Source organism: Anomaloglossus baeobatrachus, chromosome 6, assembly GCF_048569485.1.
Source record: "Anomaloglossus baeobatrachus isolate aAnoBae1 chromosome 6, aAnoBae1.hap1, whole genome shotgun sequence".
NCBI classification, from domain to species: Eukaryota; Metazoa; Chordata; class Amphibia; order Anura; family Aromobatidae; genus Anomaloglossus; species Anomaloglossus baeobatrachus.
In genome coordinates, this window is record NC_134358.1 from 412,540,706 (window position 1) to 412,562,702 (window position 21,997).

Here is a 21,997-nt window from a genome sequence, read left to right on the forward strand (position 1 = left end):
ACTCATACCTATGATAGCCTATGGAGTAGTTCATATGTCCTACTTTCCCTCGGATTGAGTGGTCGGCACAAAATCGCTGAGACTTGTATAAGCAACAACATCAATGCAAGTATATGGATAGAGAAAAATAAAACTCATACAGGAGCCATCCATGTGCTGTAGTTTATCACAGATTGGGAAGGTTGAGCAAGCATCTGCATTTTTTTTTTTTTAATTTGAGAACAAATGAAGAAACTGACCATACTCCATTGGTAAAAACTGACTGACCAAATTGTGAGGACACTAATCTAAAATACTTGGACCATTTGCTTACATACGAGAAACTGACATTTGATGATGTGTACTGTAGAGATTACTTCAGCATATGCTGCATGTACTGGAGTCAGTGTATAAGCAGTGATCGCTCTATATCTTCAGCAGGATTATAATGCACAGAAAATAGGTGATGGGAACAGCTCAGCTGCACTTTCCAGCACGTGGCACAAAAATGCTCTCAATATAATCCCATACAAATCAATTGTTTTTGTTTAGGTCTCTGATGAAAAGCAAGTCTGCAATTTTTAATACTGTGAGTGACTTATTACTTTTCAATACTCTGGATGTAGAAATTCAATTCTTCACCGATAACTCCCAGAGTATGAATATCGGTTCTAGTCAAGTAAAGCCCACCTAAGTACTCAGCCCCTTACAGCAGCAGTATGGTAATGAGAGCTCAGTTTTGATGTGCGCTTGATCACACGACCAGAACATCCTTTGAGAGTAATCAGTGAAGGTTTCCATTCAGTAACTACAAGCAGTGATCTTGAAAACCAGAAAAAAAAAAAGTGCTACTTCTCAAATGGTATATAAGATGTGCCCTTTAACTGATTGCAAACAAGAACTTGGCCAAGGACCGGCACTTTCCTATAAGAAATGTAAACTACTCGGAGGCCAAGTGTGGCTAAAGTGCATAGCTTTGAATCTTTATTGAACATGTTTCTGCACATGACATGCTTATGAAGCCACATTATGGGAAGCATTAAACAGAACATTAGGAATTTCCTCTTATGAATAAGAGAACAAGGCTAATGAGATCCTGACATACAACAATGCTTGAGGTCAGTGCAGGTCAGAAGCTACGTGATTCTTTGGTATAGGACTTGCAGAAGACTCCTTGCTCTCGGTAAGTGCTCGAGGTTGGTGAATAAACACACTGAATTTAACACCCTGATTGTTGGCTGCTCTAACAAAGCCACTATTAGCAGTCATAGTGATCGCCCGTAAAGTGTCCCCAGTCCCAAATATAGAGACTGAACGGTTGTTCACTTTGGAGCTAGCAGCAAGTTTTAAGGCACGCTCAGAAGGTTGATCGGGGACTACATTAATTTTCTGTATTAGTGACGCAGCTCGTTCTCTCTCATGTGTGCCTCCTAAAGTCTCCAATATGGATTGGAAGTCCTTCACGGCACATTCACAGGCAAAGAGCTCCTTGCCCTCCATGAAGGAGTCCAGCAAAGGTAACACTTTTCCTTGCCTTTCTTGTGCTGCCTGCTCTGTCAATACCTTCTCTTTAAAAATAAAATGGCAGCCCCCATGGCTGAGAGCAGATACATAGGTAATTAATGTTGTTATGTCCAAGTTCACCCGGTTGCAGACTTCAACCTTATTCTCTCTAGGGAAAGCCACACTGGCAACTATATTTTCCCTATCTACCTTGCCAATATGCAGAATCTCGGAGTCATCATCATCCTCCCCATCTGATTCGCTACAGCTTAAATCATTTTCTTCTTGAGCAATCCCAAGAGCGACAGCAACAATATCTCCACGTACAGATATTCCCATCTCTTTTAGCTTCTCAGCCATAGGATTGGAGACACTGTTGTAAAAGGCAAATATGATATGAGGATTGCTATATTGCACAGGCTGCTGGCGGCTTGCTTGCAGGTAATCCTCTGCCTGTTCAATGACGCTTTTATCGCCATATTGGCCACGTCCAATCCATATATTATGAAGAGCCTCTGCCTTTCTCCCTATGGCTTTAACCCATGTATGTCCACCGTTGGCAACCACATCGACTACTAGTGTTTGCTTTTCGCCAAACTGGTCGTTATAGCTGAAGACATGGAGAACACTGACAACATCTTCTAGACTCTCGGCTGACTCGATAATGGCTTGTAGGTGAGTGAGATTAGTGCTCTTTAAGTGAGACTCCTTAATGGCTACTTTCCCAGCCTCCACTTTTTGCAAGAACTTTAGTTCGGCCCTTAGCTTGCTGCATAGTTTTGCTCCACCTTCTACACCTCCAGCGCGCGCCTTAGAGAGGACTTCCGCTCTCTTTATGAGTTCTTTGGCAATCGCTATACGATCGCAGAGCATAGAATCCACCGACATGTTGGCAGCATTATTCTAAAAAGAAATTAAAAGGAAAAGGTTAAAACATAAAATATTAAAAATTCAGCCTGTGCTGTGTATGTAGACTTTTCAATATTTGCTACAGATTCTAAAGTAGTATCTGACGAGGCATTTTTGAGCGAGGAAGGGACAGGTTAAAAAAAAAAAATACAGAAAAACGACAAACGGTAAAATTCAATTTTCCAGTCTACATGTTGTTATACACACTTTTTGTTATTCTGGAATATCTACTGTATATTATTTGGAGTGGACATTAAAGTGGTTTTCTGTTATATATTTATCATGTATCTATTTGATAATTGATAAATGTTAAAATGCTGGGGTCAGCTAATAAGGCCCAGGCAGCTAGAAGTTGGTAACTCTGTGCCTTTCCCTGAAGCTACGGTAAATGGAGCCAAGAAGTTTGAAAAAAGCAAGAGTCAGGCAATGTTCCTTTTTATGTTTTTTCCTCCCCTTCTACCGAGACCCACAACTTTTTTATTTCAAAATAGCCATATGAGGGCTTGATTTTTGCGGGACGAGTTGTACTTTCGAACAACACCATTCATTCTGCTCCAAATTGTACTGAAAAACAAGACAAAAAATGAATTGTGCTTTTGTCACCATTTTCCAACACCTGTAATGTTATTTTTTGGCATCTGGGGCTCAGTGATGGCATATTTTTTGTGTTTTGAGCTGATGTTTTTAATTATACCATTTTTTGATAGATGCGATGTTTTGATCGGCTGGCATTGCATTTTAATGTAATGCTGCGGTGACCAAAAAAAAAAGAGAATTTTGTTTACTTACGGTAAATTCTTTTTCTTATAGTTCCGTATTGGGAGACCAAAGACATTGGGTGTATAGCTTCTGCCTCCGGAGGACACACAAAGTACTACACTAAAAAGTGTAGCTCCTCCCTCTGAGCTTATACACCCCCTGGAGAAACCAGATCTAGCCAGTTTAGTGCAAAAGCTGAAGGAGAATAGCCACCCACAAGTAAAAACAGAGCAAGAACTGGAACCTCTGTCTATGACAACAGCCGGTGATAACACGCGGAACAAGAAACTGCCAACAGGCAACAGGGAGGGTGCTGGGTCTCCCAATACGGAACTATAAGAAAAAGAATTTACGATAAGTAAACAAAATTCTTTTTTTCTTTATCGTTCCTATGGGAGACCCAGACATTGGGACGCCTCAAAGCAGTCCATGGGTGGGAATAAACAGAAAAAACTGAGAAGTAGGCAGAGCCTAACTTCACAAGTGGGCGACAGCCGCCTGAAGGATGCGTCTGCCCAAGCTCGCATCTGCCGAAGCATGAGCATGCACTTGGTAGTGCTTTGAAAAGGTATGCAGGCTAGTCCAAGTGGCAGCCTGACAGACTTGCTGAGCCGTAGCCTGGTGCCTGAAAGCCCAAGAGGCACCGACAGCTCTGGTCGAGTGTGCCTTGATCCTCGGCGGGGGAGGCACCTGAGAACCCAGGTAGGCATCCGAAATGGTGGACCTAATCCAACGGGCTAAGGTCGGCTTAGAAGCAGAGAGGCCCTTGCGCCGACCTGTGGTGAGCACAAAAAGAGAGGTGCACCGCCTAAGGGCAGCGGTGCGAGACACATAGATCCAGAGCGCCCGCACCAGATCCAGAGTATGCAACGCTTTTTCAAAGCGATGAACAGGAGCCGGACAAAAGGAAGGTAGGGTAATGTCCTGGTTAAGGTGGAAAGGAGAAACCACCTTAGGGAGAAAGTTCGGAGTCGGACGGAGAACCACCTTGTCTTGATGAAAAACCAAAAAAGGGGACTCCGAAGAGAGCACAGCTAAATCAGATACTCTCCTGAGGGAAGTTATGGCCACTAGAAAGACCACTTTCTGTGAAAGACGAAACAAAGGAACCTCCCTAAGAGGTTCAAAGGGGGGTTTCTGCAAAGCCGTGAGAACCAAATTGAGGTCCCAGGGATCCAAGGGCCGCCGGTAAGGGGGAATGATGTGAGGCGCACCTTGCATGAAGGTGCGGACCTGAGCCAGCCGGGCGATACGCCGCTGGAACAGCACTGACAGAGCCGAGACTTGTCCCTTGAGAGAGTTGAGGGACAGTCCCAGCTGCAGACCAGACTGTAGAAAAGACAGAAGGGTCGGCAAGGAAAAAGGCCAAGGAGAATGGCCAGAAGAGTGACACCAGGACAGGAAAATTTTCCAAGTCCTGTGATAGATCTTGGCAGAGGAAGACTTACGGGCCCGAGTCATCGTGGAGATGACTTCAGGTGGGATACCAGAAGCAGACAAGATTCAGGACTCAAGAGCCACGCCATCAATCAGAGCCGCAGAATTCTGGCGGAATAACGGACCTTGTGAGAGAAGGTCTGGACGGTCCGGAAGATGCCACGGCACCTCTACGGACAGATGGAGCAGGTCTGGGTACCAAGCTCGCCTGGGCCAGTCCGGGGCAATGAGAATGACTCGACGGCCCTCCATTCTGATCTTGCGCAGAACTCTGGGCAAGAGAGCTAGAGGGGGAAACACGTAGGACAGACGAAACTGGGACCAGTCTTGAACCAGAGCGTCCGCTGCGAAGGCCTGAGGATCGTGGGAGCGAGCCACGTAAATTGGAACCTTGTTGTTGTGACGGGATGCCATTAGGTCCACGTCCGGAGTGCCCCACTTGCGGCAGATTGACTGAAACACTGTCGGATGCAGGGACCACTCGCCACTGTCCACGGTTTGACGGCTGAGATAATCTGCGTCCCAGTTTTCCACGCCTGGGATGTGGACTGCGGATATGGTGGACTTGGAGTCCTCCGTCCATTGAAGGATACGTTGTACCTCCAACATTGTCAGGCGGCTGCGTGTCCCGCCTTGGTGATTGATGTAGGCAACCACTTTCGCGTTGTCTGACTGGACTCGGATGTGCTTGCCCGCTAATACGTGGTGAAAAGCTAGGAGAGCCAGGAGCACGGCTCTGGTTTCCAGCACATTGATCGAGAGGGCTGACTCGGACGGAGTCCAAGTGCCCTGTGCTCGGTGGTGGAGACATACCGCTCCCCAGCCGGATAGACTGGCATCCGTGGTGAGGACCACCCAGGACGGAGACAGGAAGGAGCGTCCCTGAGACAGAGAGAGGGGCCGAAGCCACCACTGAAGAGAGCTCCTGGCTTGTGGCGACAGAGCCACTAACCTGTGCAAGGAGGAAGGCCGCTTGTCCCAACAGCGGAGAATGTCCAGCTGCAGAGGACGCCGATGGAACTGGGCAAAGGGAACAGCCTCCATTGACGCCACCATCTGACCCAGCACCTGCATCAGGTGCCTGATGGAATAACGGCGGGGCCTCAGCAGAGAGCGCACCGCCAGTTGGAGGGATTGCTGTTTGATCAAGGGCAACTTCACAAGTGCCGGAAGAGTCTCGAACTGCATCCCTAGGTACGTGAGACTCTGGGTCGGAGTCAGAGTGGATTTGGGCAGATTTACCAGCCACCTGAATTGGGCTAGAGTGGCGAGAGTGAGTGAGACACTCCGCTGACAGTCTGTGCTGGATGAAGCCTTGACTAGAAGGTCGTCCAGGTAAGGGATCACTGCCAACCCCTGTAGGTGCAGGACCGCAATCACTGCTGCCATGACCTTGGTGAATACCCGAGGAGCCGTGGCTAACCCGAAGGGGAGAGCCACGTATTGGAAATGTTCCTCTCCGATTGCAAAACGTAGCCAACGCTGGTGAGAAACTGCAATTGGCACATGCAGATAGGCATCTCTGATGTCGATGGATGCCAGGAAATCCCCATGGGTCATTGAGGCAATGACTGACCGCAGAGATTCCATGCGAAAATGCCGCACCTGAACATGCTTGTTGAGAAGCTTGAGATCCAGGATGGGCCGGAAGGAACTGTCCTTTTTGGTGACTAGGAAGAGGTTTGAGTAGAAACCCCTGAACCGTTCCCGGGTGGGAACCGGTACAATTACTCCGTTGGCCCGCAAGGATGCCACGGCCTGAGAGAAGGCGGCGGCCTTGGAACAGGGGGGAGTTGACAGAAAAAATCTGTTTGGCGGGCTGGAAGAGAATTCTATCCTGTAGCCGTGGGAGATGACATCCCGCACCCACTGATCGGAGACGTGTTGAAACCACGCGTCGCCAAAGTGGAGAGCCTGCCACCGACTAAGGACGTTGCTGGCGCGGACAGTCAAGAGGAGGCTGCCTTAGTGGCAGCAGCTCCTGCGGTCTTCTGTGGACGCGCCTTTGTGCGCCAGTTGGATTTTTGGTCCTTGGCTGAGTTAGTGGACGAGGCCGAGGGCTTAGAGGACGACCAGTTGGAGGAACGAAACCTCGACTGGTTCCTACCCTGGACAGGTTTCCTGGTTTTGGTTTGTGGCATGGAAGTACTCTTCCCGCCAGTAGCTTCCTTAATAATTTCATCCAGTTGTTCACCGAATAGCCTGGACCCAGCAAAAGGGAGCCCAGCAAGGTACTTCTTTGAAGAAGCATCTGCCTTACACTCTTGAAGTCACAAGATCCTGCGGATAGCGAGGGAATTAGCCGAAGCCACTGCAGTGCGGTGAGAAGCCTCCAGCATGGCAGACATGGCATAGGATGAAAAAGCGGAAGCTTGGGAAGTTAAGGCAACCATCTCGGGCATAGATTCCCTGGCGAGGGAATGCATCTCCTCTAGAGAAGCAGAGATGGCTTTGAGAGCCCACACTGCTGCAAAAGATGGGGAGAACGAGGCCCCTGCCGCCTCATATACAGATTTGGCCAGAAGGTCAACCTGACGGTCAGTGGAATCCTTAAGAGAGGTGCCATCAGCCACTGATACCACAGTCCGGGCTGAGAGTCTAGACACCGGGGGGTCTACCTTTGGTGAATGAGCCCACTCCTTGACCACCTCAGGTGGAAAGGAAAAACGGTCATCAGAACCATGCTTTGGGAAGAGTTTGTCAGGACAGGCCCTAGGCTTGGTCACAGTGGCCTGAAAACTGGAGTGGTTAAAGAACACACTCTTTGTCCTCTTAGGCAAGGTAAACTGGTGCTTTTCTGCCAGAGAGGGTTGCTCTTCTGATAGTGGCGGATTGAGGTCCAGTACAGAATTAATGGACGCAATTAAATCACTAACATCTGAGTCACTTTCGGACAGATCAATGGGGCACATGGAGGTAGCATCCGAGCCCCCTGTAAAGGCATCCTCCTTGTCCCGCGAGTCAGCCTCTGAAACAGAGCCGCGGGACGAGGAAGGGGAGGGAGCCCTACGTCTCCTCTTAGGAGGACGGGGCCTGGGACCAGATGAAGAATCCTCTGTGAGCTCCGCTAAGAGAGCCCTAGCAGCAGAGGCACCCTGTGAAGGGGGCTGATGCATGTTCAGCAAAGTCCGGGAGAGCTGTCCCATGGAGTCGGCAAAAGACTGGGAGATAGACCTAGATAAGGATTCTATCCAAGCCAGGGGTTCAGCCACCGGAGCCGGAGCAGCCGGAGGGACCACTGTGGGTGCGATTCCAGGCTGAGGCATCGTCAGGTTAGAGCAGGCATCACAATGTGGATATATGCTCGGATCAGGCAGCAGGAGCTTACATGCAGTGCATACTGAATATAGCTTTGGAGCCTTGCTCCTCGTGTGAGACATGCTGCTGAAGTGGGGGCTCTGCTAGAGTGACCCCCAGAGAGTATATACAGAGGCCCACAACCAGAGGTTGTGGCTTACCAGACCGCTGGAGCGGTGTTGTGTGCCCTCCAGATCCCAAAGCCCGGACCCCCAAGCACCTCAGCAGGGATGCTGCAGCCAGTGATGATCGCAGAGAAAAACGCTGATAAAATGGCGCCGGAGCGAGGAGAGGGGGCGGGACCAACTCTGAGAGCGGGATCTGGAGGGCCAAAGAGAATTACAGGGGAGGAGACATGTACTCAGTGAGGAGTGTCTCTCCCCTGTGCAAAACAGCCGCTGGGCGGAGCCGCACTGTCCCTCTGCATGAATGACATGCGAGGGCAGTGAAACCGAAAGTAGGCCTCCGGCAAAACCGGGGCCTAAATTTGAGCGGTGCGGCCGGCGCGCAGGCACCATCGGCGCGGTTCTCAGGCGACAGCCAGAGAACCGGCCGGAAATGTCAGAAAACTCACTCAGCACACTCTCCCACCATAATAAAGTACAGGGACCCAAAGAATATAAACGTCTCAGGTACTTAGCTTGCTGAGACGCAGGATTCCAAGTCCCTGGGGGATGAGTGCTCCGTCCAGCAGGATCCTGAAGGGCTGCGGATGGAGACCGGTCTCCTGCAAAGCATGGAGAACCGTGCTGGCTCCCACTTCAAGCCAGAGCCCAAGGGATGGTGAAGGAGCGCGGCATGTAAGGCTCCAGCCTTGGAATCAACCTTAACAGCACCGCCGACACAGTGGGGTGAGAAGGGACATGCCGGGGGTCCAGCTTGGACCCGCTTTTCTTCAAACTCTTTCCAAAAATGAAAAAATCAGATGAGAATGCATGTGTGGATGTATGCCTCCTGAACACAAAGCAATGAACTGGCTAGATCTGGTTTCTCCAGGGGGTGTATAAGCTCAGAGGGAGGAGCTACACTTTTGAGTGTAGTACTTTGTGTGTCCTCCGGAGGCAGAAGCTATACACCCAATGTCTGGGTCTCCCATAGGAACGATAAACAAAACGTAATTTTAGATTTTTTTTTTCACGCTGTGCCCTTTACCGATCAGATTAACTGATTTTATATTTCGATAGATCAGGCATTTCTGAACGTGGCGATACATTAGAGTACTTTGCTCTGCTCTCAGCAGGGCAGAGAAGTGGATGTGCGCAGGAGTGGGGAAAGGTCAAAGTCCACCCGTGCATGCGCACTACAATACTTTACTCTGCCCTCAGTAGGGCAGAAAAGTATGCAAGTGCAGGAACGCAATGGAGGCCTCTGTGTGGATGACGTAGGATGCCTTATGCACACAGAGCAGGGAAGGAGGACAGCAACAGAAGGAAGAGGAGGCGCTGGACCGAGGCCAGCGACGCCCATCGGACCGGACCAACCCACAGGTGAGTATAATAAAAGATGTTTGTTACGTTATACAGATCGGCCTGGCCACTTATATACAATATTCTGTAGTGCTGTATATAAGGGCTTACTGGTGCAGCTTATAGAGAAAAAAACCTGGTGATAGGTTTCCTTTAAGGTCAAGTTCAGACTTTTGTAGTATTTAAGCTGTATTTTCATATCGTCAGATGTTGGAAGTAGTTCCATTTTTCCACATATTCTCCCATTTATTTAAAAGAGAAAACTGCTGTATTAAAACCTGTATATAATGCAAGTGAACAGAATCTTAAATCTTCCTGCAAATGAACTATATTTTGAGCCAAGTAAAGGATCAGATCACTGGCTTGATTCCAAATATACGACTCAGAGCCATAACACACCTCTGTGTATGTACATCAGAACTAACTTGCTCTACCCCAAGAAACTAGGATGACCCACAACTTGCACAGCTTCAGACGCTCCTTAAAAACACATCTTTTTAGGGTGGCCTAGCACCCTACCTAATCAAAGTTAATTTATATATATTCCCTACACGATTTCCCAGAACTTAATGCTCCCTCAAACTCCACTGTACCCAAAGCAATATAAAGATTGGCTTATGTCTGGTTCATGCAGCCTTTTTCTATCCCCCCATTTTTTTGGGAGATGGCTGAACCATCGTCGTAAATAAGCCCCTGTACCTTGTCACCCACACCTCATTGCATTGTAGATTGTAAGCTCTTACGAGCAGAGTTGTCTTTAGTATTTGCTTTAATTATTGTATCTTCTATAACTGTTACTAATATTTGTTTGTATATGAACCTCTGAATTGTAAAGCGCTGCGGAATATGTTGGCCCTATAGAAATTAAGATTATATTATTATTAACTAAACCATGCTCCAGGATCAGCTGGACATGATCAGGACAGAATTTTAACCTCTGGACAAACAGGAAGGATCATTTTTAATATAGTAGAAGAAATCTAAAAAATGCTGAGCTTAGAAACAAAGAATATTAAAAAGTTCCAGAACGTTTCTATATACAGTGATTAATCCTTTAACAACCATGCTTTTTAACCTCCTAGGGTACGTGCCCACGATCCGGACATGCTGCCTCCTGGACGCAAGTCCTCTCCTGCGGGACCACAAGTGCTCTCCGCAGGAGAGGAGACCGCAGCTGTCTGTGCCCACGATCAGGGTTTGGGCCGCTGTGGTCTCTCTCTGTTCTCCTGGCAGAGAACACTCGAGGGTCTGCAGCAATAAATAGACATTCTGTAGTTCAGGAAGCCGCATCGCATGTCAGTGTACGCTGCGGGGAAAAACAAGCACAGTGGGAATGGGATTTCTAGAAATCCAATCCACTGTACTTGTACTATACAACACAACATTTTGGAAGCAGTGAAAGCATGCTGCATCCAAAACACTGTGAACATTGATCGTAGGCCTTTAGGCTCTGAGCCCACTTTGAGTTTTTAGTGAGTTTTTTGAAGCAGTACATTTTCGCTGCATCAGAAACTTAACATTTTATAATTCCAGCAAAGTGGATAGGATTTATAGAAAATCTCTGTTTCACTGTGCTTCTTTCTTAGCGTAAACTGACCTGCGGTGCCTGTTTCAAACCTGCAACATCTGACTCTCTATTGCGTGTACACTAAGTTTTAGGCTAGGGCCATACGATCAGACTGGCATTCGAAGCGAGTGCATTGGATGTGATATGCTAATTAACCTCGGCTCCCGCTCTGCTGTGTCATGTAACTGTGATCCAATCCTGTGATTTGATCACAGTTACGAAGGAGAGGGAGGGACTAATCTCCCCATCTCCTCCATGTCAGATGATATATAAATCACACTGCACTTGGATGTCATCTGAGTTCAGTCTCTTTCACTTGCACCCATAGACTTGTATGGGTGCGAGTGACACGTCTCTTCTTGACAGTCGCAACATGCTGCAATTGTTTTCTCAGTCCGATTATGAAAGAAAAAAAAAAAAATCGGAATGGCCCCATAGACTAACATTTGCAAAGAAAATTGTGTCAGCTCACTTTCTGAGTATAGAGTCCGGTCTTACATCTGCAGCTTGGAGGCCTGAGCAAGGCAGAAAGTCCAACAAAAAACAAAAATTCCAGCGCACAGAGGACCTAACTATCAAGACTTTTCATATAAACTTTTTCCATTAAAATCATTTGCCAAATGACGTTAATAAGCATCTTGGATGTGGTTCTGAGAACTTTGAGGGGTGCAGTTTTTAGAATGGTGTAACTTGTGAGTATTTTCTGTCATATAGGCCCCTCAAAGTCACTTCAAATGTGATATGGTCCCTAATAAAAAGAGTTTTGTAAATGTTGCTGGAAAAATGAGAAATTGCTGAAAAGCTTTTAATCCTTCTAACTTTCTATAAAATATATGTGCCGCCCCCGCAACAGCCGACGGGCTGCTCAGATCCATATCCGCAGTGGCTCGAGGGGTCTCCAGACCCGAGGCAGGGTCGCGCAGCCTCTTGAAATAAAAATAAAAAAAGGGGGGTTTGTTTTGGATAGTGTTCGTGACGCCACCCACGGTGTGTGGTAGCGTGAGAGACCACCACTGCCGGTTTGGGGAGCCCGGGGACACTAGTGTGTGGCAGCTGAAGTGTTAACCCCTCCGTGGGCAGGGGAGTGGTGTCCCGGGGCCCGGTGATGGATGGCGTGGGGAACCCGTCGGGTGCAAGGGGGGGTAATGCGTACTCACACAGTCCAAAGTCACTGACGCTGACACCATGTAAACCAAACTCTTGAACACTATGTGGTCCTTGGACGGGCACGCTGGGTCCGTGTCCTCTTGGTGTTGCCTGTTGACCTGAAGCCTTGTCCCTTGGCACTGTGTGTCCTACGTGTGGATCCCTTACACTTGAAGCGTTTCGGGTCCCGCTCACCTGCGTGGCTAGCAGGGTGAGCTTGCTCTCAGGGTTCACACTTGGGATTTTCTGGACGGTTGTGGGAAGTCCTATCCCCTTCGTTGCAGTAGTACCCCGATTCTGGAGCGGGTGGGGAATGGTTCCTGAAGATTCCGTTCCCTTCGGGTGAATTACTGGGCTGCGTGAAGCTACTTCCAAGCCTAGGGTCCGCGTACCCCGTCGTACCCTGGCCCCTGCCCGGTTGTAGCACAAGGCAGCCGGCCTGCTCTCTGTAGAAGCACCGTACGCCCTGTCACTACCCCCTGCAACCGGGGTTCCAGCTCCTGGCCAGGCCAACGTCTGGCACCTGGGACGGATACAGGAGCCCAGCTCCACAGCGTGACCTGCACTGTCACCGCTGTCTCTCCTTCCACCTCCACTCTCCAACTCACTAACTGCACTGACACTTCTGCCCTCCTTCTACCAGCCCTCCATCAGGGTGGCCATATTCCCCTCAGGCTGCCCAATGGGTGTTTGGTGGGTGTGGTGCAGAGTGTTCCTCAGGATTTGTGTACGCCTGTTGGTAGCAACACCAAAGTGACAGGACCCGTAACCAAGGAGGAGCGGGTACCATGCAGAAAAGCAGATTGCACAGCACCCTTGTGATGACCTGATAGGCCAGGGCGTCACATATATATGTTTCAAAAATGGTGCTGATGTAAAACAAACATGTGGTAAATGTTATTTATTAACTATTTTGTGTGACATACCGCTCTGGTTAAAGGGTATGCAAATTCAAAATTGCGAAATTTTGGATACATTACATTTCCATTATTTTTCACAAATAAACGCAAACAGATTTGTCCTAAATTTACCACTATCAAAGTGCAATAGGTCATGAAAAAAATGTCCAAATCACTGGGATCCATTGAAGCGTTCCAGAGTTATTACCCAAAAATGGGACACTGGTCAGAATTGAAAAAAATTGAACTGGTCAGGAAGGTGAAAACAGGCTCTGTGGTGAATGGGTTAAAAATAAGTATGCATTTACTGTTTTGTGAAAAATAATGTGAGGAAATAACCCTGTAAGGCCCATTCAGGCCTGGTCATTAAAGGGTTAAAGCAGATAATTAACCAGGCATTGTTTTGATTTTTTTCACCTTCACATTCAAAGAACCATCATAACTTTGCTTTATTTCCCCTCTATATAACTTATGAGGCCCTTTTTCTTTTCTTGAAGAGTTGTATTTTTCACGGTTGCCATTTTGAGGTTAGTAAAACTTGATTCATTTTTTTTCCCTTTTGAATAATGTCTGCGGGGGATGCAAATAGGAAGAAAACAGTAATGCCATTATTTTGTTTTAAACCCTATTTTATGCTGTAAGAATAACATGGCAACTTTATATTACAGGTCGGCAGAAATGCAAATGTACAAACTATGGAAAGTTTTTATGAAACGCATTTTAGAAAGAAAACTAATTTTTTTGTCGCTGCGTCCTTAGATGGATAATTTCTTTTTATTTGCAATGGCTTGTTTTTAGTAGAACGAGTGGTCATTGTGATTAGTTCTATTCTGAGGTGCATAAAATTACATTTTTTTTAAAATAAATTTTAGTATTAGAGGGACATAGGGAAAAAAAAAGTAAAAAAACAGGGAATCAGCAATTTTTTTTTTAAATGTAATCCGTCATAATAAATATATTACTGCATCTTTATTTAACCTTGTTACAATTCTATTGGTTGTACCTTTCTCCACCTCACATATCACATGCATACCAATATTCAACACGTTTATTGGTTATTACCGTATTTTTCGGACTATAAGACACTTTTTTCCCCAAAATTTTGGGGGAAAGTGTGGGGTGCTTCTTATAGTCCGATGGCTGTGGGGAAGGGGGGTGCGGTGGTGGTGGAGTGTGTCATCAGAGGCATGCGCAGGCAGTAGCAGCGCCCACCGTGAGCCCGCTCATTAGCCTCCTTTCATATGCACTACATTCCCGACACCCATCATCTCTCAGCGTTGAAGCCAGTGCTGACAGGTGGGCGGGATGATGGGCGGGTGATGCGCGCATACTAAACAGCAGGCCCACGTGATCATCCCTGCGTGATCATCCCTGGCTCATACAGCCTCGAGTGAACATGTGCGGCTGTATTCACTGCCCCCTGCATATCATCATCATCAGCGCGGGGAGGCAGTGAATAAGTATTCTCACTGGTCACTGTTCCTTGCGGCATCACATTGACCTCCTGTCTGCCAACCTGCTGATGTGTGTGGAGAACAATGCGCACAGCGATCACGACATTGCTGTGCGCACGGCTCCACACAGGTCAGCGGCGCTGCTGCTGGCACAGACAGGAAGACTAGCGATGCTGCATGGAGTGAGGAAAGGTGAGTATAAAAGGTTTATGTTTTTATGTGTACCACAGGATGCGGGCCATATACCAGGATGAGGGCATATACTAGGATGGGAGCAAATACCAGGATGGGGGTATTTATCAGGATGGGGGATATAATTACAAGGATGGGGATAATATACAAGGCAGGAGGATCATTACCAGGATGGGGTACCTTAGTAGAGAATTTGGGGACATTACCCCCATAACATGTCAGCAGCAGATCCTCACCCCATAAGTCTGTCATGACCACATTTTTTGCTTAAAATTTTATTTACCTATTTTCCTCCTTTAAAACCAGAGTGCGTCTTATGGTCCGGTGCGTCCTATAGTCCGAAAAATGCGGTACTCCTTCGCTTATCTTGGCAGACTCATATTGTTTACTTTATGTTTAATCCGATATTGCATGGGTTGCAGTTTATTACATACACTTATTTTTTAGGGGCTGCACCATGCTTATATAATGGATGGGTTTAGTAGTGTTTCAAATTCTTTGTATCAGATGATTCCATACTAAATTCTCATTGGGACACTTTGGGTCTACTTGTATTTATGGGTTCGTTTTGTTTACCTTTCTAATCCCTAATTAGCAGGATTTTGTAGTCTTCATAAATATTTCTGATCCCTCCTCAGATGGGCTTGCTTCTATTCTTATCTGCCATACTCTAGTGATATTTCTAATCCTTTATTAGAAGGGCTGGGTTCAATATACACCAAGTAATTTATCTTGATCAATCACTGGGGTGTCAAGTTTATATTAACTTGTGCAACATCCATTCTTTATACACCTAATTATTCCGTAGTTATATGCTTATTTCTTTAGCCACTTAATTACATTTTAGGCTTTTATCATATATGGATAAGTGCTTTTCAAACTTTAACATTTTCTTGTCCGGATATCAAATAATTTTTGGACCTTTCTATGGCAAGTTTGTATTAAGCACTACCATGCTCAGGACTTGTAACGAGTTGTTAGATGCTCAGATAGGCGCGACTCAAGTACCTGAGTACAATGGAAGTCAATGGGGGACTCGAGCATTTTTCTGGAAGATCTTCCACAGTTCTCCACTGAATTCCATTATACTCAGTACACGAGTCGAGCCCATCCGAGCATCCAACTGCTCGCTAGGAGTACTGAGCCCACAACATGGTAGTGCTCGCTCATCACTAGTTTGTAGGTTTCTCCATGTGTTTGTGTGCTTTTCCTTCCGGTACTCTGGTTTTCTCCCAGACTCCAAAGACATATTGATAAGGAATTTAGATTATAAACCCCAATGGGGACAGAGATAATGATTAGGGATAATCGAATACCTCAAATATTCTGCTTCGCAAATATTTTCCGAAACGGTGCCGCTATTCAACAATTCGTGAATATTCGATGCGCAATGTAAGTCTATGGGAAACCCGAATAACAACTATTCGGAACCATTCGGGCTTCCCATAGACTTACATTGCGCATCGAATATTCACGAATTGTTGCATAGCGGCGACCTATTCGGAAAATATTTGCGAAGCTGAATATTTGAGGTATTCGATCATCCCTAATTATGATGTCTGTAAAGCATTATGGATATTAATGGCGCTATATAATAAAATGTAAAGAAAAATAAGTAATACGTGCTAATTTTTCCAATTTGTTTTTATGACCATAAAGGACTGCTAATAATTGTCCCATTTCCCTACAATTATTTTTATATAGTGTTTTTTTGATGGGGGCAGGGCTAGACAGTGATTTAATTTATGCTTTTTTCTATTTTATTTTTGCTTTTAAGATATTTATTTTATTCATTTTACACACTGTATTAGCTAATTAAGCAATTTGTACAATATTAACTAAAATATTAATCCAAAATGTCGTACTCTAACTAGGACTATTGTATACGGTTCTGCACCAAGAGCATTTAGAACAATCACATGAAAAAATGTTGCAAATGAAACAATGATAGAAGTGGATAAGATTTAATTCTATTAGGCAAAATATAAGGGTAAAAGGTAAATATGACAATTAGCCAGTAGATGGCACCACAACACAGAAATGAGCAATTTGATATAGCAAATATTGATCGTAAATGAAAATCAAATGGCAAGAGCAGAGTGAAAAGATGCTGGATAAATTTCTAGTAAAATACAGAAAGTCATCGTTGGGCAAGTGAATAGCCGTAATTAATCTATTATCCCGTTAGGATGTGGTGCCGATCCCCCAATGCACGTTTTGGCACTGTGCCTTCTTCTGAGGAAGTCAAGAATATGGCAGAGCACCGAAACGCGAGTTGGGAAACTGGCACCACATCCTAACAGGAGATAAAAGATTAATTACAGCTATTCACTTGTACTCTGATGACTTTCTGTATTTTACTAGTAATTCGCCCATCTTCTTCGTACTCTTGCCTAATTCCCCATTTCTGTGTTTTGGTGCCATCTACTGGTTAATTGTCATATTTATACTTTACCCTTTAATTTTGTTTAATAAAATTGCATTTTAGCCATCTTTACCTATGGTTCATCTGCATTATTTTGTCATATGACTGTCATATAACACCCACACCACTGATTGGAAACTCTCTGTGTATAATGTACATTGGCACAAAGCTGGTAATCAAATGTATGGGTAAAGTTACACAAAGGAGCACTACATGGCAGGAAACATCTAGTCCCCTAATTATAATCTGTTGATGAAACACTGATTTTATTGAATCCACACAGTGTGACATCACTGTAATCAGGGTCTCTGTCCCTGCATCAGCTGCCCGCAGGTATAATAGAAAAAAAACTGCTGACACATTCTATTTAATGCTCTTTTTATTGCTGTTCCAGGGTTTACAGTGGGTACGGAAAGTATTCAGACCCCTTTACATTTTTCACTCTGTTTCATTGCAGCCATTTGGTAAATTTAAAAAAGTTTATTTTTTTCACATTATTGTACACTCTGCACCCCATATTGACAGAAAAACCCCCAGAAATGTAGACATTTTTGCAAATTTATTAAACAAGAAAAACTGAAATATCACATGTTTATAAGTATTCAGACCCTTTACTCAGTATTCATCTTTCCTTCAATTACAATCAGTCGTCCTGTCCCTGCAGCTGGAAAAACACTCCCATAGCATGATCCTGCCACCACCATGTTTCACTGTTGGTATGGTACTGGGCAGGTGATGAGCAGTGCCTGGTTTTCTCCACACATACCACTTAGAACTTTTTGGTGATAATTCTATCTTTGTCTCATCAGACCAGAGCATCTTATTTCTCATAGTCTTGGAGTCCTTCATGTGTTTTTTTGCAAACGCTATGCGGGCTTTCATATGTATTGCACTGATGAGAGGCTTCTGTCGGACCACTCTGCCAGAAAGGCCCGAATGGTGGAGGGGAAAAGGAAGAGTTCTGGTGGTCCCAAACTTCTTCCATTTAAGGATTATGGAGGCCCCTGTGCTCTTAGGAACCTTGAGTACTGCAGAAAGTCTTTTGTAATCTTGGCCAGATTTGTGCTTTGCCACAATTCTGTCTCTGAGCTACTTGGGGAGTTCCTTTGACCTCATGATTCTCATTTGGTCTGACATGCACTGTCAGCTGTGAGGTCTTATATAGACAGGTGTGCGCCTTTCCAAATCAAGACCTATCAGTTTAGTAAAACACAGCTGGACTCCAATGAAGGAGTAGAACCATCTCATGGATCACAAGGAAATGGACAGCATATGACTTAAATATGAGTGTCTGACCAAGAGGGTCTGAATACTTATGACCATGTGATATATCAGTTTTTTCTTGTTTAATAAATTTGCAAACATTTCTGCATTTCTGTTTTTTTTCTGTCTAGATGGGGTGCAGAGTGTACATTAATGAGAAAAAAAATGAACTTTTTTGAATTTACCAAATGGCTGCAATGAAACAGAGTGAAAAATTTAAAGGAGTCTGAATACTTTCCGTACCGACTGTAATCTTGTATAGAAGAGCTGACTGTTTCTCCTAGGCCCCAGCAGCTCCTGCGACCTCCCTACAACCAGTGATCACATTCCCTTGGTCCAGAGAAGGAAGCACTGTAAGTGCTACTGCTTCCTAATCTGTGTACACAATTGCTAGTTCAGAGCTGTGTATTCACCTGCACAATCTCAGGCTAGCTGCTTAGACTGCATTGATGTTTTAGAATGTCAGTGCAGAGTAAACTATGGACTGCCAAGACATTTAAAGTCTATTGGCAGCCCAGAAGTAATTAAAGGAAACCTGAACCTGACAATATATCCATGCTGCCTGCACCATAAGCAGCATGAATCAGGCACTGGCTGTATGACCTCAGCATTTCACAGAAAAACATACTTTAGAAGCCGCAAGGGTGACATCTTCTACCCGCCCACTCCCCTTGATTGACAAGTGTCTCCTTGGTAGCATGTATAGGGAAACCTGGCAGTCTTTGCTAGCGGGCAAGGAGAAGCCTTTTCAACTAGTCACTCTTGCAGCTGACTTTTAAAGTATGTTTTTCTCTGAAATGCTTCAGTGTTTCAAAGTGAAACATATATGGCTGAAATCATGTAGCCAGCGTCCGACACATGCACGTGATTTGGGTAGCATGTATCCGCTGAGAGGTTCCCTTTAATCTATATATATAATTGCCTTATTCTGTCTGTCTGTCTGTCTGTCATGCTCCGAAATTGTGTCCTTACGGTGACACAAAGCTGATTGGCCGCTGGGCTCGCCATGGCCCCGCCCCCCCACACGGATTGGCCTCTCGCCCCGGCTCTCTGCAGGCCCCGCCCCCCTCACGCAATCCACGCTCGCTCTGGCCCAACTGACACGGAGCCCCGATTCCCAGGTGAGTACACACACACACATCAGATCACACTCACTCTCACACTCACTCTCAAACACACCTCACACATCACAACATGCTGGGATATCTCTTGCTTCTACACCGGCTCCGTCAGGATCCCAGCAGCGCCAGACATAACCTTGCGATGCTGGGATCTTCACGGAGGCCGTGAAAGCTGGTAACCATTATACACATCGGGTAACTAAGGTCCCTTAGTTACCCGATGTGTATCATAGTTACCAGTGTACACCGGCTCACACTCACTCTCATACACACCTCACACACACATCACATCGCATCCACACATCAAGGTCCTGCAGCGGCGGAAAATACAGACACATAACAGCACACACATAACAGCACACACATAACAGCACACACACACACACACACAAATCAGATCACACTCACTCACACACACACATCACATCGCATCCACATACTCACAACATCCTGGGATATCGCTTGCTTCTCGGCCTCGATACTGTGCTGTTGTGATCTTCCAGGACCTGCCGGAGGATCACATGGCCAGAAGCATGTGATATCCCCGGATGTTGTGAGTATAAGCGCGTATGTGCGATATCGTCAGTGTCTGTGTGTGTGAGTGGATGCGATCGGGTGTGTGTGAGTGGATGCGATCGGGTGTGTGTGAGTGGATGCGATCGGGTGTGTGTGAGTGGATGCGATCGGGTGTGTGTGAGTGGATGCGATCGGGTGTGTGTGAGTGGATGCGATCGGGTGTGTGTGAGTGGATGCGATCGGGTGTGTGTGAGTGGATGCGATCGGGTGTGTGTGAGTGGATGCGATCGGGTGTGTGTGAGTGGATGCGATCGGGTGTGTGTGAGTGGATGCGATCGGGTGTGTGTGAGTGGATGCGATCGGGTGTGTGTGAGTGGATGCGATCGGGTGTGTGAGTGTCGGCAGAGGAGCACGGCGTGCTGGAGGAGGCTGGGAGCAGAGAGGCTGATCATGGGGAAGGCTGGGAGGAGAGAGGCTGATGCTGGGGGAGGCTGGGAGGGGGAGGCTGGGACGAGGGAGGCTGATGCTGGTGGAGGCTGATGCTTGGGGAGGCTGATGCTGGGGGAGGCTGGAAGGAGAGAGGCTAATGCTGGTGGAGGCTGATGCTTGGGGAGGCTGATGCTGGGGGAGACTGGGAGGGGAAGGCTGATGCTGAGGGAGGCTGGGAGGAAGGAGGCTGGGAGGAGAGAGGCTGATCCTGGGGAAGGCTGGGAACGGGAGGCTGATGCTGAGGGAGGCTGGAAGGAGAGAGGCTGATGCTGGGGGAGGCTGGAAGGAGAGAGGCTGATGCTGGTGGAGGCTGATGCTTGGGGAGGCTGATGCTGGGGGAGGCTGATGCTGGGGGAGGCTGATGCTGGGGGAGACTGGGAGCGGAAGGCTGATGCTGAGGGAGGCTGGGAGAGGGAGGCTGGGAGGAAGGAGGCTGGGAGGAGAGAGGCTGATCCTGGGGAAGGCTGGGAAGGGGAGGCTGATGCTGGGGTAGGCTGGAAGGAGAGAGGCTGGAAGGAGAGAGGCTGATGCTGGTGGAGGCTGATGCATGGGGAGGCTGATGCTGGGGGAGACTGGGAGCAGAAGGCTGATGCTGAGGGAGGCTGGGAGGAAGGAGGCTGGGAGGAAGGAGGCTGGGAGGAGAGAGGCTGATCCTGGGGAAGGCTGGGAAGGGGAGGCTGATGCTGAGGGAAGCTGGAAGGAGAGAGGCTGATGCTGGGGGAGGCTGGAAGGAGAGAGGCTGAGGCTGGGAGGAGAGAGGTTGATGCTGGGGAAGGCTGATGCTGAGGGAGGCTGGGAGGGGAAAGCTGATGCTGGGGAAGGCTGGGAGGACGGAGGCTGGGAGGAGAGAGGCTGATCCTGGGAAAGGCTGGGAGAGGGAGGCTGATGCTGGAGGAGGCTGGAAGGAGAGAGGCTGATGCTGGCGGAGGCTGATGCTGGGGAGGCTGGGAGAGGGAGGCTGATGCTGAGGGAGGCTGGGAGGAGGGAGGCTGGGAGAGGTAGGCTGAGAGAAGAGAGGCTGATGCACACACACACACACACACACGCGCGCGCACTGCACAACACACCACACACACACACACACACTGGGAACCACAAACAACTGCCCTACACAGACACCCACACACACAGACAACGCTGCACACACACAACACACAAACACCGCGGCACACACAAATATACGCACATACCGCACAACACACACATTGCACAAAACATACCTCCCCCCAAAACACACCACACACACACAAACCGCGCAACACACACACAACGCTACAGACAGACAGCGCTCCACAAACAACGCAACACACGCAACACACATACAACACCGCTCTCACCCCCCGTCACACCCAGACAACACCCAGAACATGTAGCGCCTACACAAACACTTGGTAACTACAGACAACATCTCTCTATATATATATATATATATAAAACAAAAATCATACATGAACTACACAATACGTAAATTCTAGAATACCCGATGCGTAGAATCGGGCCACCTTCTAGTACCTTAAATAAGAGCAGAGCAAGTATAAATGCGCTGTATGACACTGTAATGTGAATATAACTTGT

General features: G+C 47.0%; 1 protein-coding gene across 1 annotated transcript in view; it reads right to left on the minus strand.

Moving 5' to 3' along the window:
- Window positions 1–931: 931 nt before the first annotated feature.
- Window positions 932–21,997, minus strand: part of C6H7orf25 (chromosome 6 C7orf25 homolog) — a 29,554-nt gene continuing 8,488 nt past the window's right edge. Inside the window, exon 2 of the mRNA XM_075316598.1 lies at window positions 932–2,385. Within this exon, the coding sequence (XP_075172713.1) occupies window positions 1,099–2,370 (1,272 nt within the window). The 5' untranslated portion in view covers window positions 2,371–2,385 and the 3' untranslated portion in view covers window positions 932–1,098. The remainder of the gene's footprint in view (window positions 2,386–21,997) is intronic.